At 44.0% G+C, this 25000-nt stretch overlaps 1 protein-coding gene across 1 annotated transcript in view; it reads right to left on the reverse strand.

Moving 5' to 3' along the window:
• Window positions 1-25000, reverse strand: part of LOC110328273 (collagen alpha-4(VI) chain) — a 93154-nt gene that overhangs the window by 28544 nt on the left and 39610 nt on the right. Inside the window, exons 16-25 of the mRNA XM_021207713.1 lie at window positions 22757-22810; window positions 19652-19714; window positions 19137-19202; window positions 10583-10636; window positions 10410-10445; window positions 7293-7355; window positions 5541-5603; window positions 3801-3863; window positions 2796-2858; window positions 189-239 (exon numbers count right to left, since the gene is read on the reverse strand). Of these exons, the coding sequence (XP_021063372.1) occupies window positions 189-239; window positions 2796-2858; window positions 3801-3863; window positions 5541-5603; window positions 7293-7355; window positions 10410-10445; window positions 10583-10636; window positions 19137-19202; window positions 19652-19714; window positions 22757-22810 (576 nt within the window). The remainder of the gene's footprint in view (window positions 1-188; window positions 240-2795; window positions 2859-3800; window positions 3864-5540; window positions 5604-7292; window positions 7356-10409; window positions 10446-10582; window positions 10637-19136; window positions 19203-19651; window positions 19715-22756; window positions 22811-25000) is intronic.

Genomic DNA, 25000 nt, shown 5'->3' on the forward strand with positions numbered 1-25000 from the left:
AGGAAGGAAGGAAGGAAGGAAGAAAGAAAGAAAGAAAGAAAGAAAGAAAGAAAGAAAGAAAGAAAGAAAGAAAGAAAGAAAGAAAGAAAGAAAGAAAACCATTCCTGACACACCTCTTCAAAAGTCACTATATTCTAGTAAAACTCAAAACGTGACTTGATATTGGAATGCTCTTGGCAGGAGCTCACCTTCCTGCCTTTTCTTCCCGGGTGACCGTGGCCATCTGGACCAGAAAGACCCTAAGAAAATAACACAAGATTAATTGACGTCGATTCACCCAGACCAACTCATGGCTGATGACAATACCCAAACTTCTAGATAAGTCAATAAAGTAAGAAAATGGGGGGGGGGGGTGAAGTCTGGGAGAATGCCTTCCCAGGATACACACGACATTGAAGGGAGTGGGGCTTAAAACCTTCAGAGATCATGAATGACAGACGGTGTCACCTACATGGTTGTTGGAAAGAGTACTAAGAATGTGCACAGATGTGCTCACCATCTGGTGAACATGTTCGTACTGTCTCCAGTTTTCAGAAAGCCCCAACAGGAGGACTGAGAATCTGAGCTAGCCTAGGCTCAGTGAGACCAGTGTGACAGTAAGACCCTGTCTCAACACCTACATGCTTACACATACATGCATGCACTGGTACATTACGAGGGGCTGGAACACCTATATGTCCAGATCATAAGTGTGTATCATAAGGAGTGAATTCAGAACCATGTAGTGCCTGGGCGGGGGGTAGGGGGTGGGGGGTGGGGGGTGGGGGGGAATGTGACCAGAAACTGTCTCTAGATCAAGAAGATCATTAGAACGGGAAAATGACAAGCTGAAGGGCTGAAGACTGTTCCAGTGGCCTAGTTAGGAAACATTTAACATGCAAAAGACAGCAAAGTCAGGGAAATGGGGAGAGGGGAAGCTGAATCTTGTGGGAAGAAACATGCCATTGGCTGACTGTCACTCTGTCTTCTCCCTCCTGAAGACTCACAGAGCATCTGTGCCTGCAGCTCCAGAGACAGACCAAGGCCTGGGTTTGGAAACTTGTGAAAGTGCTGGGATTAAAGATGTGTGCTACCACATCTATCTTTACCTGAGTTCTAGAGACTCAAATTTAGATCCTTGGGCTTGTGCGGTCCTGAAATGCTACCTCTAAGAAGGATATCCTTCCCTACCTTTCAGGGGGAGGGGGCGGTTAGGGAGGAAGGGAGGGAGGGAGAGGATAGATGATAGATAGATAGATAGATAGATAGATAGATAGATAGATAGATAGATAGATAGATAGATAATTGATATACATACATACATACATGATTGATAGACAGATACATAGAGACATAGGTGATTGATAGACAGACAGACAGACAGACAGATGGGGGTGTTAAGGAGCATAAGTTCTATGCTATCTCAACAAAATTTTAGTTTCACTATTTTACCATCTATCTTTATGGAGGATGGGCCCGAGGCACTGTCTGCCTCACAGTCCCCTTCACAGCGCCCAGTTCTGCTCTCTCTCTCTCCCTGTACATTTTATTTTAAGCTTCCTGGGTCTGCTTCAGGTTTCTCTCCTTCCTAACAAATGCAATTTCAGTGCAGAATTGCAAAGGGGGCACCTTTCTAGGCCCTTCCTAACTGCTGGTGGAAGAGATCTCCAGAAGACAGCTCTGCTCTTGTGAAAAGTGAACTGCAGAGAAGCAGTGAGCTGAAAAATAGTCATACAAAATAACGATTTCCCCCTGCATTCAGATCAGTGAATATGGAAGAACCAAGACCGCTGCCTTTGAACGTTTCATCTTTAGAAAAAATAATTCATGATTATTGGTCTCCAAAGTTATTCCTATGCTCTGGGTAATTAAACTCATACCCTGAAAAGCTAATGATCCTGGCTAAGTAGTCTTATTTGGTACAAAATTGGGTCTGTGTGCTGGGAGAGAGGGCTCAGCGGGGAAAGCACCTGCCAACCAGGCATGAAGACCTGGCTTTAAATCCCTAGAACTCATTTGAAGCCAGATATGGTAGCACAATCTACCATCTCAGTGCTCCCAGAGGGAAGTGGAGCTCATGGCTATCTGGCTGCCTCACATAGATATTAAAAACAAGGAGAGCTTCCTCAAACAAGGCTGGGCCTGGGGAGATGGCTTGGAGGTTAAGAGCACTGGCTGCTCTTGCACAAAGGATCTGGATTCAATGCAGAGTATCCACATGGAGGCTTACAATCATCTAAACTCCACTTCCAGGGGATACAGCACTCTCTTCTGGCCCCCACAGGCACAAGGAAAACATGTAGTATACTGAAATACATACAGATACCTATACATATAAAATATATCTTATTATAAAGGCCAAAAATGAAGAACACCACCCAAGGTTGACCTCCACATATATGCCATGGTATGAGTATGCTCACACACACACAAAGCACCTGTACACACACATGCACACGCACACACAGATACAGACTCACAAAGTTTTGTTTTGTTTTTAGTTTATCTGAGCATCTCATTAGTCCCAAAAGACTCAGAGAGTTGAGAAACTTCCTTATCAAATAGAAGTGCACAGACACTTCCCTCTTCAATAATGAGAAGACAAAAGAAATCCAACACATTTTTGGATTCCTTATTTATGTGGAACTTAGGAACCTTTGGCTAAATCTTCAACAGCCCAAACCATGATGTCATATTAATAAGCCCAAGTGTAAATCATTGAGTACATTGTATTTTATGTACAACAAGAACACATACCAAACAAGAAAAAGATAAGGTATTCAATCAGGAATTCAAACCAGAGAAACAAGACTTACAGGCTGCCCTCTTGGCCCTTGCTGACCCTGTGGGCCTCTTTGTCCTGCGGGACCGAGTTCTCCCTTTTAATAGAAAGGAGAGATGAAATTAATTTTCTCCCATGAGTTTCTGAACCTTTGGGCCATTTTCTTAGAAACTGTTTGGTTAGCCTTTTTAAAACCTGCTACCTTTACCAGGCTTGTTAAGGCTTGTTCTGGAAATGGGGTTAAAATGCACAGTGGAATTAGATACAGCTGTAAAAAATATTAAATCAACAATATTGCAGGGAAAATGGATGCAACCATAACTCATTATGTTACCAAATAGTTACAGGGGAAAAGCCACACTTACAAATACTACATGATTCCTCTCAGACTCAGAAACTAGACTTAAAATTATGTGTATTTATATGTATGTGCATTAAAGAAAGCTAATTATAAATACACTAGCAATCTTTGTACTGATGAGTACACATGTTTATAGTGAGCCCATGTTTATTCTCTGTCAATACACCTTTGCCTCCTGATATATGTGAGCCACTTCTCCATAGGTCAGTTTTTATAATTTCCTTCTTTGTATGCATCTATCTAGCTATAAGCTAAAAGCCGGTCCATTACTTCATCAACAATATCAGAAACATGCTAGAAATGATCACATGACAGGGAAAGATTTGCCTAAGAAAGCCCAAAGGCCTCCTAAAGTCATAGCCAAGAGTGACAGGTAGAGTAACCCAGAGTAACACAGAGAGAGTAACCAAGAGTAACACATGAGAGTAACCAAGAGTAACACAGATAGAGTAACCAAGAGTAACAAACATAGAGTAACCAAGAGTAACACACATAGAGTATCCAAGAGTAACACATGTAGAGTAACCAAGAATAATACACATAGAGTATCCAAGAGTAACACATGTAGAGTAACCAAGAATAATACACACAAAGTAACCAAGAGTAACATATGTAGATTATCCAAGAGTATCACATACAGAGTGACCAAGATAACCAAGAGTGTTTCCTGATACTCACCTTCAGTCCTCTGGGTCCATCTGGTCCTTTTGAGCCACTTGGCCCTGGAGGCCCAGGATTCCCCTGCAATGATATCATGACTCTCTTACTACAGATGGCCCTTGACTTGTAGTCATTTGACTAGTGATTTTTGTTTTGCTTTTTTGACTTTATAGTAGAAGAAAAATTGTAAGCATTCGGTAAAGCCCATACCTCAAATTTTGAAATTTTGACCTTTCCCTGGGCTAATCATACTTGATATAGTATTGTCTTGTGATGCTGGGTACCAGCAATGATCCATCACCATGCAGCTACAGGGGTCAACAACTGATTCTCTACAGTGCTGTATCTGCTAAGCGACAATGTTGGTAGGTCAATCTGTTAAGTGAGCTTTTACTCCATGATAGCCTCAGCTACTGATGGCCTCACTGGCATATCATCCCAATATTAGTCAAGATCAAAATGGTCTGGAATTATCAATATGCTCATGAAGTACCATCTAAAGATCCGAGTCAGAGGCCAGTCTGACCACTTTCTGTCTGGGTGGCAAGTCATTTAACCTCCTAGAGCCTCTGTGATGTTATCTACAGAAGCAGAGCATCTCCTTGAACAAGGGAATTGGCATGGAGATGGAAGGTGAGCTTTTAATGCTCCACCCGGTTCATTTCATCTTCCAACATGCAAAATGCATAGCCAACACAGTTAATGTGGAAAAGACTGAGAGGATGACAAGGTCTACTGTGCAAGAATCAAATCGATTGAACACTGAGAAAGAGGTGAGGAGACTTATATATACACTCTCTGAGAGAAGAGGGTAGGGAGGGGAGGGTTATCTATACACTCTCTGGGAAAGGACCTGATCAAAAGATCAGGAAAATGAAAGCCTGGGCTCTTACCTCCTCCAAACTGGAAACAGGGTCAAATGAGACTTACAATAGCACAATGGGAATTTTTTAAATAACAGGTTGGCCAGGCTTTGAGATATGCACATTTAATTGCAGCACTAGGGAGGCAGAGGCAGACAGATCTCTGTGGGCTCCAAGCCAGCTAGAATGATAGAGACCCTATCTCAGTAAACAAACAAACAAATATGCTTTAAAAGCTTTACAAACAGCAAGTTGGCTTGTGTTAGCCAGGGAAAGACTTGGGCCATAGTTCTGTCCTCAAGGCTGCTGATTTGAGTCTCAGGACGGAGACCACGGACCTGACTCAAGTCCTGTTGCTCGAATGTCTTACGCTGTGGCAAATGCTCCCGTCCTTTGGAAGCCACCCTGACTGCATGGCTCAGTCTCTCTGTCCTTTCCACTGGCCACAGACATTAGATGGACAGTGGAACACGCCATGGGAAGCCCCAAGTCAGAGGCCATTTGACTACTTAATATTTGATAAAACAGTCACTGAGTCTCCCTGAATCTCTGTGGCCTTATCTACACAGTCAAGCATACCCATGTATCCTCGTGAGGAACAGGCAATTTAAGCCTGCCTCCTGTATGGCGCTACCATTTGTTCTTGCACTACGACTGTACAGGAGCTGTGATACATGTCTGTGAGATTCAAAACCAGAAGCTATTGCTTACCGTGTACCCAGAAAGAAGGGTGCACACAGCTGATACCAATGCCAACTTTGTCAAATTAGCTGTCCTGGAAATCTATGGTCCTCACAGACCCCAAAACAAGGAATTCACCCTGTGACTCCTAAAGGCAAGAATCAGCCATTGCTAATCAGTAGCTAGACTGTAGCTATTTGACTTACAAACCTACCTGGGTACCCGGATCCCCTTTTTGACCGAAAAATCCTGGTGGTCCTTGCCTTCCTCTGGGTCCCTGTTCCAAAAGAGACATTGAAAATCAATCAATTTTTATACAGCCCTTCATATCCCGTGTAAGTGTAAAGTCACCCGAGGTACCTGTTGGACAATGGTGCTCAGATCCAGCCCTGTGCCATCTACCAAACTGAGTCAGGTTTGTGTCTACACTCTGAAGTGCTCATGGATGCTCATTCTATCCTCAACCATCTACAATGGAGGACACAGGTCCTCAACATGTATGTTCCTAGTAATCTTTCCAGAAGGATCTGCTGAGCCCTGAAGTTCAAAGGAGTTCTTTTCATAGCTTCAGCCACCCAACTAATTTGAAATCAACGGAGTAGGCTGAGAGTAGCAACTATGGTGTCCCACTCATTAGAAAGAAACCTTTTCCTCTAGCCAGATCTCAGCTATTACCCTGCAAAGAACCAGGGGTGCATTTAAATGGCCCAATCTCTGTTGCTAGGGGCAGGGTGGAGATACTTATTTTTCCCTCTGATCTATTTTGCTTGACTGATTTTGACACTTTAATTTTTCTCCAGTTTTTCCGAGAGATGCTTTCCTAATAGAAGCATTGATCTGGGTTTCTACTCTCCCAGGTGAGATATTGACCGTCACCTGTTTCAATAGACCATCACCCCCACAGCCCAGTGGGGAGGTGAGAATGGAGGACAGTTTCTATTGATTATCTCCCTTGTGGCTTGCTGCACGACAAACACGCCTTCCAAACAATCAGAATCTGGTGACTACAGAAGACTGAGCAGGGACAGGACGGTAGCAGGGGTCCGAATTTGAAATAAGTTAGCGATCAAAGAGAAAAATGGGAAAAAACAAGGTTTCTTCATTATCTCCGCCTGAAGCCGTTTTTCATCATAAAGCAAACACACTCTAATTACACTTTGATTACTCTTTCTCTCTCGAGTGTCCTTGTCATCTGGTATCAGCAAGCAGCTTCTCGAATCAACTGACATTCACTGGATTTTTAATGATGAAGAGAGGGCCCGATGCGAGCAAAGTTTCTTGTCAGTTTAAAGTTCTTCCATTGCTGGGAACTTGGAAATACTTTGCTTTATAGAAGAAAGAGTTCGAAGAACCATAAAATGGTAGGTTTAGTTTCTATTTGAGGATTCCAAAAGAGCTATTTTGAAATTCAAGTTTTTACTTGTCACTTGGGAGTTTGCAATCTCTCACTGGACTGAAACCCCTTCGAAGTTAGACCCCTGTCTTGTTTGTCTAGGCACCCCAAGGTCTATTAAGAGGGAGCCCCATGCATAACAGATACCCAGCAAGCACTTTGCTGATGAAATACAATTTTAATGATGACTGGAATCATAACTCAAAGGTACTCATTAAGAGCACTGACTTTTAAGTTCCAGCTGCAATTCTGTCGTTCACTAGCAGTGTGACTTTGGCCAATTTGCTTACCTTCTTCATCATCCTCTCCATTTTGTCCCTGTGAAATAGACTAATAAACCCACTTAACACCCCAATTGCGTATTAAATGAATTAATGCTAACACGCAAGCCAGTAGCCAGATGTCTGATCAATACCAGTATTGTGGTTTGGCCTTTCCAAAAGAGGGGCAATGCAATTTCCTGTGGTAAGGCCCAGGAAGCTTCCTTTAGGGCATTCTGATTCAGATTTCTGTCACACAAAGAAAAGGTTTCCAGCAAAAACCCTTAGAATAAAACCCAGTTCTCGATACAACCTGTGGGCCTGGATGCCCAGGCTCTCCTCGGGAGCCCAGCTCGCCGGTTTCTCCGAGCACACCCTGCAGAAACCAAACAAACAAACAAAAAAACCTGAAGTGAGCGCCCAGACGCAGCAGAGGTTCTATTGAAGACAGCCTTCTCTGAAAGGTGGCCTTTAAGAGCACAGAGGATAAGCCACGAGAAAAGACTGAACCGGTTGTGCTCAATCCTCCCCAGAGATGGATCTGTGCTGGAGAAGGAATCGGAGGGGTTTCCCCTTTGATTGAGAAAATGCAGGGACTGATTGTTCCTGCCGTTCCTGAGTCTTCAGTGGTCTTCACTCAACTCTTTCCTGTCAGCTCAGCCAGCGAAGGGGCGGAAATCTTATATTTAAATAACGCAAACTCCTATTTTCCATAAGAACTTCTATCTAAAGGCCTAGCCCTCCTTTGCAGGGCAGGGTTATATGTTCATGTGTGTGCAGGTACATGTATCTGTGTGTGTGTGTGTGTGTGTGTGTGTGTATATATGGTGTATATATGTGTATGAGTATGTGTGTGCATGTGTTTGTGTGTGCATGTATGTATATATGTGTGCATGTTTGAGTATGTGTGTGCATGTGTTCATATGTGTACATGTTTGTGCATGTATGTACAGGTGTGTTTGTGTGTGTGTGTGTGTGTGTGTGTGTGTGTGTGTGTGTGTGTAAGCCAGAGTTCAGCCCCTTGGGTCATCTGCCTCAAGGGCTGTTACGTTAATCTTTTCTTTTTCTTTTTTCTTTCCTTTTTCTTTTTGAGGCAGGGTCTCTAACTGGGCCCTGGGTCTCACCAATTAGGAAAGCTAGCTGACCAGGGAGCCCTAGGACCTCCCCATCTTTGTCTCTCTGGTGGTGAGATTACAGTATGACCATAACTGGCCTTTGCCCTCAAGTTCTGGGGATGGATCTCAGGTCCCACATTTGTGCAGCAAGCATTTCAGTAACTGAGCCATCTCTGCAGCACTTTGGGCCTCTCTTTAAGATGTACAAACTCAGTGCTCACATGCTGGCTAGTTTTGTGTCAACTTGATGCAAGCTAGAGTCACTTGGGAAGAGAGAACCTCAGTTGAGAAAGTGCTGCAACCAGATGGGCCTGTAGGCAAGCCTGGGGGATCATTTTCAGGATTAGTGATTGGTTCGGGAGGGCTCAGGACCTGCAGGCGGTATCAACCCTGGGCAAGTGGTCCTGGGGTGTATGAGAAAGCAAAGGGGACAAGCTAGGGAGGGCAGGCCAGTATGCAGCATTCTTCCATGGTCTCTGCCTCAGTTCCTGCCCTGACTTCTTTCAATGATAGGTTGTGTTATGTGAAACTATAAGTCAAAATAAAGCTCTTCTTCTCTGTGTTAACTTGGTTGTGGCATTTATCATAGCAGCAGACACTCTAAAATATCTCTCTAGTGTCAAGGATTTCATCTTCCATAGGAAAACAGAATGATGGCCATGTGTGGCAGTCACTTGAGGTTGGCCCTGCTATGCCAAGCTGTTCTTGAATTCATGGACGGGGGAGACCCTTACACTTCACAGCACCCCCTGCTGTCTTGTTCTCCTTTCTACATGTTATACAGTATCTTTATGTGCACTTGTGTGCATATGCATAGGATTGTGTGCATTTCTCTATGTTATATGTGCACTTGTTTGCATATGCATAGGATTGTGTGCATCTGTATATGTTATACCTTATGTGCATTTGTGTGCATATGCATAGGATTCACATATTAGGGAGAACACTCAGGGTGTTTCTTTCTGAAACTATGTGACCTCACTCAATATTATACATTCTAAGTCTCTCAATTTTTCTACAAATTTTGCGATTTTTCCTTTAGAGCTAATCTGCATTCTGTTTATGTACATATTTTTTAATCAATTCATCTATGGTAGAGGGGAACTATTTATTGAAAACTTAAATAGGAATACAAGCAAGCCATTCTAAGGGCTCATCATGATTATAATCTATGAAAAGGGGACATGTCCAATTTCATCCTATAGTGCACACAAGTTCACTCCTATTGCAGAATGAAAGGACTCTACTGTGAAATCGTCTCAACAGAACAGTACAGAAGCCTAGAGGGTGAGAAGCCTGGGTTTTGGTAACAGGATGGAAGGATGAGGAGGAATAAGTAAAACAAAAGAGAAGCAATCCTTGCATGACCTACTACATCCCTATGACAATGCCATCCCTATGACAATGCCATCCCTATGGCAATGCCATCCCTATGGCAATGCCATCCCTATGGCAATGCCATCCCTATGGCAATGCCATCCCTATGGCAATGCCATCNCAATGCCATCCCTATGGCAATGCCATCCCTATGGCAATGCCATCCCTATGGCAATGCCATCCCTATGGCAATGCCATCCCTATGGCAATGCCATCTCTATGACAATGTCATCCCTATATGTTGCTATCTGCTCCTTAACTGGACACCTCTCCGGAGGGGACACTCAGCTCTGCCCGGGACTCTATCTGGGAATCTAGCTGACTCCTGAAAGGGGCTTCCCTGGTTGATTTCTGCTGGATGTTCTGAGCACCCAATCTGATGACGGTCTGCTGTCTGTGTATCTTTTGCTATTTATTCTTTTGCTTTGACCTGCTATGTACTTACTAACGCGCTCATTTCAAACCACAAGTATGACTATTGTAATCATTCTCCTGACTCTACGGAACAGGATCAATGGGAAGATTTCCATGAGAAGATATGGACAAGCACCATCCGGGGGCCAGATAACGGCTTAGTAAAACGAGCTTCCCCAGCCCGCTATCAAACTGCACGAGCTTCCTCTGGAGATACCATGGCTTCCAGCTCTTCCCTTCATCTCTGTGGTGAGCAATTACTCAAGCACAAATAGGAAGCCCCAGCCTTCACTCAGAAATGTCATTTTATCAAAAATGAGATCTCTTCTCTACTGTACTATTTTAAATCCAAATGAAATTTAGCAGGGGGGTGGGTGTGTTTTGAACACTCCCTTCTTCCACAGTAACTTCCCATCAATCACCCATGCCACCTCAACAGCCAGTCTGCACTCCCTTTGACCTCAACAAGAACTGTGGAAGTAGCCTTGCTTGTGGAACAAAGGGAACTCTCCACAAATACTGACCTTCAACCCTGGCAAGCCGTGTCTTCCAAGTGACCCCTAAGAGCACAAAAGAAGAAAAGCTCTCAGAAAAGAAAACACGTCAAGTCTGCAGCACCAAGCCCCCCCTTGTGGAAGGCCAGCTCCCTCTTCAGCAAAGGCAGGAGTCTGCCTCCCCCTGCAGCAGTTATACCTACCCGAGGTCCCACACTGCCGGCTTCCCCCAGAGGTCCATGGAAACCAGGACTTCCCTGAAATAAAGGAAAGATCTGTTTAAATGCCACAGGCTCCTGGTTTTATTCTATAAACTTAAAAAGTCTGACACTGAAACTGCTGGCAATATGTGATGATTCACCTTACCAAAAATTAAATAAAATTTATGGTCAGCCTGGCCACATCCCTAGGGTTCGACAAGTGCATGGGGCTGGTCGCTACCATGTTGGGAAGTGCGGAAGTAGAATGACCGTTAGCACTGCTCAAGTTCCATTCTCCTGCTCAGTGGGTAAAGTACTTACTGTGTGAGCATGAGGGACTGAGTGTGAATCTCCCAAGTACACATAAAAGCTAAGCACATAAAAGCTAAGTGCCTACAATCCCAGCACTGGTGGGTAAAAGACAGGAGCTCACTGGCCAGATGGTTTAGCAGAAACTGTGAGTTGTGAGAAACCTTGTCTCAAAAAAGCTGGTATCGAGAGCAATTGAGGAAGACGTCCAACTCAGACTTTTGATCTACACATACACATACATGCATGCATGAGCATGTATATGTGTACACACACAGATGCACAGTCATGAGCATGCTCCCATGTACACATAAGCACACACATGCATGCACACATGCACACAAAAGTAAACGGCATTCAATTTTCATGTTTCTAAATACATATATGTTATTATTCCCTGCTGAGTGTCCCTTTGTTAATAGCACAAAGCTCATCACCCTGTGACAGCAGTCAAATATGTTCTTGAACAAGCCATGCCCAGTATGTAAACATACTAGTGTTTTCCTTCATACAGGTACCAGGCAGGATCCTGAGTTGCAGGAAGAGGAGAAGGTGGGAAGTTGTATCTCTCTGAGCATGGAGGGACCAACACAAAGTATATATATGTGTGTGGTAACAGGAAGAAAGATATCACAGCCACCATGAGAAGGCACTCTGCTGTCACCTCTGTGGAGTCAGAAGTGGGCAGAATCCAGAGAAGTGGAAACACCATAGAATGCCCTGAAGTGGAAACTTCTAGTTCTTTGGAAAGTTAGATATATCAAATGATGCTTTGCTGGGCCACACAGGTAAAAGGATGTCTTGCTACAGCAAACACTTGAAAGGACACTTGATGAAGGAGTATAACTATGACCCTACAGGCAGTGGGGGACAAGCACTGAGCATTGGTTTGGCTTGTTCCACCTCATTATTCTTCGCTAACAACATGCATGTTGGTTCACCTTACACATCGTGCTAAGCCCAACTTGTGATACTGCCACCACTGAGAGAAACTCACCCAAGAACTGCCTGTGAGGTGCCTGAGGCAGCTTGCTGCTTCAGCTGCCTTGCCTTAAGCCAGTTGGAGAGCCTGGCAGTTTCTTCAGGATTGAATGACACACAGCTGCTGGGTCGTGCCTGGTGTCTGCCTGCCTAGAGGACTGGTCTGCAGCTGCTGAATTGGATTTGGTGTTTGTTACAGAACTGAACTGCTGGGAAAGAAGATCAAGCTTGCCCCCAAAGATCCATTGCTGAACAGGTCCACTTCCCCCACATTCTAATAACTTTTCTCTTCCACTTCCTCTGCTGGGTGGTGGGCTAGAAGAGAGGTTGGATGCTTAATAAAAGTAGGTTGCAAAAAATGTATGCTTACAGGTTGGAAAGATGGCTCAGTGATTAAGAGCACTGACTGCTCTTTCAAAGGTTCTGAGTTCAATTCCCAGCAACCACATGGTGGCTCACAACCATCAGTAATGGGATCCAATGCCCTCTTCTGGAATGTCTGAAGATAACTGCAGTGTACTCCTATGCATAAAATAAATAAATAAATCTTTTTTTAAAAAAAAAAATGTATGCTTACAATCCCCAGCAAGAACGCTGTGGGTAGTCACTCAGTGAAGCTGCCTGCTACCTCAGGGGAAGGAGGAGGACAGTAGGTGTAACACTGAAGCCAAAACCACATCTTGTTACTCTGCTATTTAGGAAAGACTAAATTCTCAAACAGTTAGGCCCACAAGGCTAGTGGACTGATAGTCAAATATGGTACAAACATTTATGAAACACTATGCAATAATTTTAAAATACTTATCAAAACACCAAGAAAGTGTGAAAAATTCAAGACAGGGCTTCATGGGAGGGGCAGGGTATGTATTAATGTAACCACTGGGTATGTATTAATGTAACCATTTTTGATGGTTTCATTTAGGTTCTGTGGTGGGTTCATGAGAGCTTATATCTGTGATAATATTCTCTCTCTCTCTCTCTCTCTCTCTCTCTCTCTCTCTCTCTCTCTCTCTCTCTCTCTCTGTCTCCTCTGTCTCTCTCTGTCTCTCTCTGACTCTATTGTAGCTCAAGCTGATATTGAACTCACTATGAAGCTAAGGGTGGCCTTGAACTCTAGATCTTCCTGCCAACCAAGTATTGGATTGCTGGCATGCGCTATCACACCCAGGTTTTGTTTTTATCTTTTGAGACAGACTCATATTAGCCCAGACTAACAGGGACCTCACAATCCCCTTGCCTCAGTCTCCCATGTGTTAAGATTACAGGTGTGAGCCACCATGCCCAGCTCATTATATCTCTTCAAGATATTATTAATATTATAATTACTATATAATATTATAATTAATGATAATTATATAATAAATTAATATTCAACATTAACTATTTCACAGACTTTAAATATTGCTATATTTTCAACATTTAAGGAGGTGCTGATTTTGGTTTAAGGCCAGATAACGCCAAGATATACAAATGAAAGTGTATGTCCACATTGCGACATTGGCAAGATGCGGGCCGTGGGTGTTGGGGAAAGAGGGGAGTGGAAGAGAACCTGTGTACCACCAGAGTTCTAGTGCTTTGGGCAGGCAGACACGGGAGGACTGCTGGACACTTTCCATGTGGCCCCGGGTGGGCATCTGGCTGTGTTAGGCCACTGACCCCACACGGCGGGTGGTGGACAAGGGGCAGCTCCAGGTACCAAGTTCTCAGCCTCTGGCATCCCACACTGAGTACAGCGGAGGAGCTAAGAACAGAATTGGGGCCCCAGGGCGGCACTCAGCCCTGGGTAGGAAGGCAGGAGAGGGCAGGGAGAGGAGCTGGTGGTTTCCACACAGGTGAGAGTCCTAGGTCCATGGCTGCAGCATAGGAAGGCCTTCTGGCGGGAGATTAGATGAGGCTTGTTAGGAGAAAGCCTATCCCATCCTTCAAGCATGGTGGGCCTTCAGGATCAGAGACAGTCTATGGTTTTAGAGCTTTATTGGAGAAAGAGAGAAGGTAGAAAGAGAGAGGGAAAGACTGGCCATGGCCACGTGAAAAGAAGGGGGAAGAAAGAGAGAAGAAAGGCTAGAGAGTAAGAAAGGTAAAAACTTAGAGAAAGAGAGGTGGGGCCAAGCAGCCCCTCTTACAGTGGGCTGGGCTATCTTGCTGTTGCTAGGTAACTGTGGGGCAGAGTCTAGCCAGAATGCCAGAAGCTTGGGACATTGTCTATGTGACTGATAGCACACACCTCTCCTGTGGGGGCTGTGGGGGCAGTAACTTAGACAGGAGCCAAGGATCCAGGAGATGTGATTGAATGCCTTCCGTCCCACTGGGTGAAAATTACCACCCACCAGGTCCCACTGGGGTTCAAGACCTAAGCTCTGGAGACCAGGCTGTCTGTATATAGCCCATTGCCCCACAGCAAGAGAAACCAGGCAACTAGGAGGTGGGTCTCCAAGCCCACCTCAATAGTGACACACTTTCTCCCACAAAGCCACACCTACTCCAACAAGGCCACACCTCCTACTTGTGTCATTCCCTTGGCCAAGCATGTATAAACCACTATACTATACTCTTGTTTGTTCATCATAGCTCTGAATCTGTAATGTTATTTGAGGGTTTTTAAAAGAAAGTATATGTATTCTGTGTCTCTCTATCTCCATCTCCATACACACACACACACACACACACACACACACACACACACAGGTGCTTATGCACATGAACATATACACATGACATATGCTATACACAAAAACATTTTTAACAAGCCCCTGGGATCTTCCTGACTTCCTCTGGAGAGTGATTGCTATCGTATGTTAGGAAAGTTCTCAGCTACTGGAAATATTAATAATTTTTTCTTCTACATGTTTTCCATAGCCCCATATTTTGTAGTAAATGCTACTTTCATGGACTTCTTTTGGAAATGAATTGCATGTGGGAGAAGGCTATAGATGAAGCCTCTCATGATAGATCTGGATATAATAAAGAGTCTTTCCTGGGTGGTTTATTGTCTTCTCACTTCCACGGCAGACAACATTTTGCCGCCAGCATAGTGAGGTAATTACTGGGACAGATGCTGGAGTCACTGGGTAAAAGACTGTCGGAAAACAGACGACTTCCAGTCCTGAAGAAGTGTCATTCCTCAAATGACTTGTTCATTAAAAAGGAGAGAAAATATATCCACAGTAAAGAGAACTAGTGAACATGGGCTCAATGAAGAGGTCAATAGCATTACTAAATCATATGATTAGTCTGTCTCTACATATGGAGAAAGAATCAGACAAGTGCCATGGGGTGGGGGGTGGGGTGTTCAGCAAAGAGTTGGTCAGGAATCTCAATGCCATATAAACAAACAAGCAATGGGGTGACTGCTGTAACTAAGGAAAACTAAAAAGGCAAGCCGCTCTGATGACAGCAACAACAGAGACACGCGTAAAGAACAATTCAGGAGTGACAGAGTGACCGTTCTAATACTGCACTTCAGATCAGTCTTGAGCCAGTGAACACTTCTTATTGGCAAGCTGGTATGCAGAATTCAGGGACAGTGCTATAACACCCCCGACAGATGGCCTTCTGCCCAGCAGTCAGCACAGGACCTGCTGGCACTGTGAAAGCTGACCACCAATGTGCTTCCCCTAGAATAAGCATGTTGACATTTAATCCCCAATGTGCAGGGATCAGGCATACAGCCTCTGGGACGTGATCAGGGCCATGAGGATGGAATTGGTGCATGTGCCCCAGCCCTCTCTCTCCCTGTGAGGTGACAGTCAGGAAGGCAAGACAGGATTTCTTCTATTATATCTTCTATGCTTCAGTCTCCCATTTCCTGTATCTATTGTTGATACTTGCAATGTAATTCCTCTTTTCTTTCCTAGATTTTCCACATCAAGGATTCCCTTAGTTTGTGTTTTCTTTACTGCTTCTATTTGTACATTCAGGTCTTGCACAGTTTTAGGAAGCTGTAACTGGGCCCTCTCTCATCACACACCAAGTCTTCTGGTGCCTTGGTCTCTGACTTCCAAGACTCCAGAGCTGTGAAAAATAAATGTTGTATAATATAACCTGTCAGCTGTATTCTGTTACAGTAGCCCAAAGACATGTTCCCTAAGACATGGGGAAGTAGGAAACTGAACATGGACTGGATGTTAGGAAATAGTATTACTTACATGTGTCTTAGGAAATAGTATTACTTATATGTGTCACAAGCAACAGAAACGGAATCATCAGGTTATGTGTGTGTGTGTGTATAGTGCAGACACATACACGTATATGTATGTAACAAATAAAGTCACTTGAGAGTGGGAGGGGTGTGGGAGGGCTTTGAGAGAGGGTAGGGATGGGGGAAGTGATATAATTCTATTTCAACTTTTAAAACTTTAAAAAAGAAAGCAATATTGTATAAACACTATGTTTCTTCAGCGTGAAGTCTCCATCATGTCGATATAGAATGATTTCCTTTTTTTCTATGCCTCTTGGATATGTATGTTGGATATGTGTTATAATGCCCTTAATTAATCTTCAAGTGGCTCAGGAAAACACATGCTCAAACACACAGACACATGCTCATACACATGCCCATACACATGTTCATACAAACGTGCACACTCACACGCATGGACAGAAAGCGGATATGGTGATGGTTACAATTTCATTCCTACAACTCTATTTTTTCCCTGTAGATCTAGAATTTTGCAAAATAAGAAGCACTGTGAGTTCTTTATGAACCATGTCAGTAACTCAGAAGGGAAGGGGAAGGGAACTCTGAATTATAGAAAGGGAGGGTTTGTTCCATACAAATTCGGTCTCAGGTAGAATACACTCATGTAAACCTGGGCTTTTCATTTACTACTGCGGCAGGGATGTTTTCCATATGGAGAAACAGTGTTCTGGCTGATGGCATAGCTCACTGGTGGAGTACTTGCCTGACATCAAAAGCTCCCAGTTTTAATTCCCAGCAGAAAGAAAAAGATGGGCGGGGAGAGCAGAAAATATGTAGAAAACCAAGCATGGTGGCCCGTGCCCGTAATTCCAGAGCTTAGAAGACCAGGGCAGGAAGATAGGCGATGAGTTGAGGCTAGCCTGGGCTACATAGTAAGACTGTATCAAACCACCAACAGAAATAGCTCTCCTTGTTATGTTTCACTGCCCAACACTACTGCACCATGTGAAAGTAAGCGTGTATAAGAGTCATCTTTGATTATTAAATGATGACTATTTCATCTCTTACCTTTTTTGAGACAGGGTCTCATGTATACCACCTGAGTGACCTAGAACTCACTATGGGGCCAAGGGTGAGCTTCAGCTTCCAGTCCTCCAGCCTTTTACCTCTCAAGCGCTGGGCTTACGGACGTGTACCACCATGCCCAGCTTATACATCGTGGGGTTTGTGCAGTGCTAGCCAAGCACTCTACCAACTGAGCTGCAGTCCCAGTCCAATTTTTAGTTATTTTTAAAATCACTACAATAATAATAATTGGAGCTAAGTCTTTCTATTGCTCCATGATCAGCTTTAAGGAAGATATCAACTCACAGGCATTGGAATTTCTCTATCTCTGTCTCTCTTATCTGTGTGTGTGTGTGTGTGTGTGTCCCTGTGTATGTGTGTCTGTCTGACTGTCTCTCTCTCTCTCTCTCTCTCTCTCTCTCTCTCTCTCTCTCTCTCTCTCTCTCTCTCTATCTCTCTGAGATTGCTTTTCCACTCCTTCCCACACTAGGTATGTAATACAATTTCTCTGCTTTGTTGGAAACACTATTTCAAAGGAATTTTCCAGACTTAACTGTGACACTGATCCCAGGGCCTCTCAGAAATAATAGCAAGGAAATACTGCCCCCTAGCGGTCTATCTTCTCATCTCAGGCAGACTCTAATCAAACATGGCTTATGTAAAGGAGTAATTTACTATCTTCTAAGTCTATTCAAAGGATATTCACTAACACCCTTCTTTGAGCCCAGCATAGGAAGAAAAACCACAAGAAACACAAAATTTAACCAGACAGGGCACAATCTGAAACAGTTACAATTTCTGTTCCACACACAAGAATGGAGTCAAGGTTAACAGGCTAAAGTCAAGGATGGAGACCTTTGGAAGCTGTGGCCCTGAGGCTCTCACTACAGTTGTTGTGCTGTGGTGGCCACCACACTGAACAGTGTGTTCAGAAGCCTGGATTCCTTTCTAGCAGCAGGCCATGAGCATTCTATGGCTCTGCTGCGTTCATGACATTTCTTACCATGACAACCAATGATTCACAGAAACCAGATGATTAATCTACCCATCTTCCAGATGAAGATCCTGAGGCCTAGGAGTTGCTAAGGGTGGATTCCTCTATGTGTGCCTAGCTCAATCCCAGAGAGTAGCTATTCATAGGGCTCTCTGGTCTTAACTTACAGAGGGGAAACAATTCAATGCTGTCTGTATAATACAACCATAACTAATGACAGGGTGAAACAGTTTTCCCATACAGTGACATAAAAATGACCTTGTCCCAAGCTGAATTCCACTCAGGACCTGGACATACATAACATGGATTCTAGCTAGCCACAATCTAAGCCCTATGGTTTTGTCAAAGGATTCAAAATAGGAATTCAAACTAAGTCAAGGTTCCCTCCAGTTGCCGATATCTTCTATCCAGACCTCATGCCCAGAAATTGGGAACAATGAGATGTGAGGACTGGGACACTCATTATCTTAGGCATGCTTCGGAATCATGCATTTTAATGTCTGAGACATAAAAATCTAAAACTGGCTTCTGAGACATTAGCATCCGTCAAGCTGACAAGTCTCTTTGCTCTCTCTAATGTCTTCCACTGTGATGGCTCCAGTCTTCAGAACTAGACAGACATCTCATCTTTACAACTGTCTACCACCCAATTTGCACCAGTCAGCTCCAGCTATGATGGAAAGCAAGCCAGCTGCATAATGACTTTTAAATCAGCACAGCATCCCAGGAAACTCACGACACAGAAGAGTCTAGACCTCCCTGAGTTGAGGCTTTCATTTTAGGAAAGAACCTAAAGACTGAAGAGGTTTAAGGTCACTTTAAAAACATTACTGGCATGAAGTAACAAGGGGGCAGGGACTTGTGTAGGAAAAAGAAATGGTAAAGACAAAAACTCAAGGATTAGGAAGTAAGGGGAGGTTGGCAGTCAGGGCTCCTGCCTCCACTGAAGATGGGCATCCTGTGGCTTTGCCCCACCTCCTATGGGGATCCAGCCAATGAGGATTCAGCCAAAGTATCCATGTGTTCTGAAAGCATGTAGTCATCCTTGCACGAAATGCCAACCATCTTACCTGATGTCCACGCCTTCCCTTTTCTCCCTTGGGGCCTTGGATGAAATTATCAATTCCAGGATCCCCCTGAGAAAACAAAAGGTGGCCTTCCTCAAATGGACAGCAAAAGAAAAAAAGAAAAAAAGAAAAGAAAAGAAAGGAAAAGGTAGAGACAAAAGGAAGAAGGGTTTTAAGGGGAAGGAGGAGGGGCTGGAGGTCTGGCTTAGAGGCAGAATAACCGAATAGCATGTGCAAGGCTCCAGGTTCTATTTGTAGCACCAGGTGAGAAGGGAGGTGGGAGTGGGACAGGGAGGAGGGAGATCTAGGAGGACCCTTTCCATTGCCCAAACCTGTTTACTCAATAATCCCAGAGGTCCAAACCAATTAAAGTCCCAACTCTTTCTACACCCAGATCTGTAAGATGCTTTTGCCCTCAGATCTCTAGCTCAATGCAGTAAAGACAGACTGAACAGGTGCCTGCACGGCTCTTAGGAATAAGGAATTAAAGCAGAAGAAAATCCACAGCCATCACTCACCGGATCTCCCCTCAGCCCAGGCTCCCCACGAGGTCCAGCTGGTCCAGGCAGACCTGTCAAGCCCTTAAGTTACAAAGGAAAAAATGAAAATGAATCACATCATAGAATCACTCGATGCTTAAAAGGAAAGTATAAAAGGGGGGATGGGGGACCAGGATTTAAGGGGAGTCCTTGAAGCTTAAAACATTCACAGTAATTGTCTTAGTCAGGGTTTCTATTCCTGCACAAACATCATGACCAAGAAGCAATGGCTTCTGCATCAGCTCCTGCTTCCTGACCTGCTTGAGTTCCAGCCCTGCATCCTTTGCTGATCAAAAGCAGTATGGAAATGTAAGCCAAATAAACCCTTTCCTCCCCAACTTGCTTCTTGGTCATGATGTTTGTGCAGGAATAGAAACCCTGACAAAGACAGTCATGTTATGGTATTGTTTCTGCAAATTCTCTCTCTGCCGGACCCTGCAGGAGTATCATCACACTTGACTCTCACGAACTGATTAATTCTTATGCACACAGTAGGATCTCAGGAACTAATTCTGCTGCACACAGTAGGACCCAGGCCTCCTCATTGTCTCAGGCCTTGATCGCATGGGGGGGGGGGGGGAGAACAGGAGTGGGTCACGTGGTGGGAGACAACTTTATCCACCCTGCATCTTGATAGGGTTAGCAGAGTTCACAGGTGGATAGAGGAGGCATGATTGCTGATACACACCGAAGCGTTTAGCGGGGTAAGGCACGATCTTATTAAAATGTTCAATAAAGAGTTGGGCATGGAGTGTCTGGCTTACCTCACTTCTTCCTAGGTCCTGCCCAACTCCCACTTCCTGCTGCCAGAATCATCCCCCAGGCCTGTAGCCTCCCTTACCCAGAAACAGCCAATAACCCCTAGTGACTAAGTGGGAAGAGAAACTAAAGCCGTTTTTTAAAGTGTGTTGAATTGACCTTGGCTTTCAGGGCATTCCTCCTAGCCTTATATCTTCCTGTGATTTTTCCTGACTAGAAATACCCTGTTTTGGTGTCTTTCTCCCATCCACTCTCACGAGGTCTGAGAAAAACAAATACCCATTTTCTCATGATCCCTGGAATTCTGAGGCCCCCTCTCTCCCTCAGTCTCTGTTCACATGCCTCAGTACCAACGGTAGCCATCTTGGCCTCTTAGTCCTTTGTCCTTTACACTTCAGCATATGCTCGATGCAGTGGCCAGTCCCACCCTGTCATTTCTCTACCTGTGTATTCACTTCAGTGGCGATCTTATATCCACTTTCACGATTGCTTGACCAATGTCTGTCTCTCCCCAGGAAAGCCAGTCCTGAAATCCAGAGCTGCATCTGTTTTTACCTTCCACTCTAAATTATGTCTGGATTCCGACAGATGCTCAGTTGATACTGATGATTGACCAAATAAAGGGGAAAGACTCCGTGTGTTTTTCTCCATTGTGTCCCAGTAACACTTTATTTATACCATTGACATCCTTTATCATGGCAAACCTTGTACTACAGTCTTTGTATAAACTGTACAGGTTATTATCCCTTTGCTAGTCATAGCCAAAACTTATTTATTGTTGAACCACTCCCTGTGGGTAGCAAAATGCTGTCATGGGTAGGAGGCACCTAATGGATATTTATTGAATTTATCTCAATTTAACTGAAACATAAAGCTTTTTATGTTAGGGAAGCATGGTGTCCCACATTGTCTCCAAACTATGACCCACAAAGTCCTAGTTTTTAGTTCGACTTTCTAGTTGGAAAGTAAACCTTAATAAAGAGATATGCATTTTAGTTCTCTCCTTCTGTTTTTCTATCAGGAAGCTGATCCACAGCCCTGATCATGCACCCCAGAAATAAAAGCACTACCTTAATTCCACCCAGAGTACAAACAATGACAAGTAAATAAATTTAACCTCCTAAGTAAACCTAGCAATTAATAGACATTGACTCTAGGTCTTTGTTGAGATGGCTCCTCTAGCCAAGTCTATGCTCAATTAGTAATGTCTGCCATGGGCACAGAATAGGAGAAGTAAAGTACATGCAACAGGTATCTCCCTTCCCCTATACAGAACTAAATCTAGGACAGGAAACAGAAAGTAATCCTAGCAAAGACACAAAGAAGAGAGAGATCCCTATAAACAGCCATAGTGGAGGGTTGTGTAGCAACTACTCCTAACTGAAACATTTTATCCTGGAGGAAGGCTACCTTAGATTCGGGAAGCAAGCAACTCACAAGTCTCAGGAAGTTCCTGAAATATCTAAGACTCACAAGGCTTCCCCAAAGTTATGGAAGCAGTGAAGAGTGGTGAGGAGGTGAGATTCTGTAACCTGACTTATTCAGTTGTCTACAGTCATGATTGGAGTTACAGGGTTACGGTCTCTGTGAGTCATCACCATGCAGTGGTGGGCCTTTTGGTAATACAGTTTCTTTTTAATCATGCATACCCCATAAGTAATCTTTCATCCAGACATCTGTAAGTAACCCCAATAAACTCAACATTTCACTAAGCAGGACTCTGAACTCTGGAAGAATCATTACTTTGGTCTGTCCTTGGTTTGCTATCTGGGGTGAGGAGGCATTGGTTCACGCCTCCCCAGGAAAAGTCACCCATAACATCGGAGAAACTATCATGAGAAAGAAGGAAAGGGAACCAGACAATTACAAACAAGTCAGTGTTCAAATGAGCACTGAAGACAGAAATGTGGAAAAGGCATGTTGGGGGGGAGGGGCAACACCAACATGGGCAAACACACAGGGGCAGGTAAGAATGAGGAATGGTCTAGAGGCAGAGGCTGGTAGAGTTTGGCTGGGAGGGAGGCTAAAGGGTCCTGGTGGGAGCCCATGTCATCAGTGACAGGGACCCATGAAGAGCTTATGAGCCACAGAGTGGCCCACTCACAGTACAAAGCAGGAGGCTTAAGTCCTACATTCATGCAACTTGGTTCACAATCCACCCTTCAGATCCCGAGCAAAGCTTTCAAAGGGTCATCTCACATGACTGCCTCTCACACTCAGTCTCAAACAAAACCACTAGATGATCCCTTCCCACCGCTTAAACTGCTGGTGTCTGATAGTGCATCAGAAAGATGACAGAGAAAAACACCCGCGTGCATATTTTACCCGACTGCCACTGCTTCCTTTCTCTCCAGATGACCCTGCGGCTCCACGATCACCCTAGGAAAAGAAAAATAAAATAGACAAGGCATCTTTATCCTATTAGTCACTCTGGAAGCTTTCTTCGTGTCATCTTACATTCTAGCCAAGAGTGGGAATGTGCATTAGCACCATTGACAAGAGGATCAGGGGCGCTGAGTAACTCTCACTCCAAAAACAATCGCAATTACCAGATTACATATATGAAGACGACAAATAAAAGGAAATTCTTAGTGTTCTCAATGAAGAAAAGGCCTATCTGCTATCGCATTTTAAGAGAATCAAATAGAACTTCTTGAACTGGAAAAAAAAAATAAGTGGATTTAAAATTCCACTGACATGTTCAATCGCAAAGTCAGAAATAGTAAATTAGAAACCAAAGCTTAAGAATGTAAATCTCTGTTTTCTCCGTGGTCTTAGGTGGCCCCTGAGAAAAAGCTGTTCAACCCCCAAAGGGGTTGCAATGCACAGGCTGAGAACAGATGCTATGCTTTGTGTCTCTCGAAGTCTAAGTGATGCATCTGATCCCAGTGTGTTGGTGCCCGGAGGTGCTGTGGACCTTTAAGAGATAGGACCTGGTGGGAGGTCCTCAGGTCACCAGATTGAGCCCTTGAAGGGAACCCTGGGACCCCCAGCCCTTTCTTCTTTTTCTCCTTCTTCCCAATCATGAAGGGAGCAGATCTCTCCACCACACGCTCCCATGAGGGCTCTGGAGAAAGGGGTCCACCCAAACACAGGCTTGAATCTTAAAACCATGAGCAAAAGAAAATGAGCCTTTTCTCCCTATATGCAAATCACCTTGGGTGTCAGGAAGCTGGTGAATACAATACCAAAGCTTAAAACTTCAATAGGGTAATTTTCTACAGATTTTCTAAGATCTGTAGAAGGCATAAATAGATCCAAAGGCTTAACAAGTTCCAAGCAGAATAAATAACATGAAACCTACACCTGGAGACATCTTATTGAAACTGTCACAACTAACAGCAATGGGGACTTTTTTTTTTATGCAATCTGATATATATTTTTGAAATGCTGCTTGCTGAGAGATAATTATTTTGACAGCTTCTTAGCAGTAATAATGAAAAATCTAAGGGAAAAGAAGACAGAAACTAAGAAGGCGGAGGAGGGGCAGCTCTCAAAGCAGAGTCCTTCACTCGCGGGCTAACTTTTTTTTTTTTTCTGAAATAGAAAACATAAAATAAAGAGACGGCAGAGAAACAAAAGCCAAGGGAGTTTACAATTAGCCTCTGACGGTCCTTAATGGAAAGTTTGCCCATTATTTCTTGTTTCTTGTTTTGGTTTGGTTTGGTTTGGTTTTTCCGAGACAGGGTCTCTCTGTGTAGCCCAGGCTGCTGTCCTGAAACTCACTCTGTAGACCAGGCTGGCCTCGAACTCAGAAATCTGCCTGCTTCTGCTTCCCAAGTGCTGGGATTAAAGACGTGCGCCACCACTGCCCAGCTGTTTCTCGTTTTGTTTCATTTCACCTTGTTTCCATTTTTAAGATATCTACTATTAAAAGGGAGGTATCTGTGATGCTAATAGATGTGGGAGTAACGCTAAGAGAAGACCAGCTGCATAGGGCAACTTAGACAACAAAGCAGGGGCTAGAGAGACGGCTCAGCCGTGAAGCCCTCATCCACAGGGCCCAGGTTTGGTTCACAGGACCCACGTGGTCCTTTCGCTCGAGCTATCAGGACTGCAGCGCCCACTTCTGGTCTCTGCAGGCACCTCCACACATGGGCCTATGTTCACACACACACACACACACACACACACATAAATATAAAATCTTCTTTTTTTAATGTCTAATCCTGGAACTTAACAAAATATAATATAAGACAGAAATGAACTTCAGGATCATGACAGGCAGCCTGGGAAGGGGCCGACTAAAGTTAAGGGCTGGTGTACTGGGTGAATGAGGACAAACAGCTCAGTTTAAACCCTGCCAAGTGTACATGGTAACAGGACCAGTCAGGAAATGCTGTCTTCATTGTAACAGCATCGATGCCAGACTAAGATGAGAACAGGTGAGAGGCCTAGTTGTGGTGGAGTAAGCAAGAGGGAGGAGGGGAAGTAGGAGGGGAAGGTGAATAAGAATAAAGAATACTGGCAAATATGTACAAAGATGCAGAAGAGATCAACTATTAAATACTAACATGAACTTTACATACTAACTTAATCTTTTTAAAAGAACCTTAGGTCAAAAAAATT

Source organism: Mus pahari, chromosome 10, assembly GCF_900095145.1.
Source record: "Mus pahari chromosome 10, PAHARI_EIJ_v1.1, whole genome shotgun sequence".
NCBI classification, from domain to species: domain Eukaryota; kingdom Metazoa; phylum Chordata; class Mammalia; order Rodentia; family Muridae; genus Mus; species Mus pahari.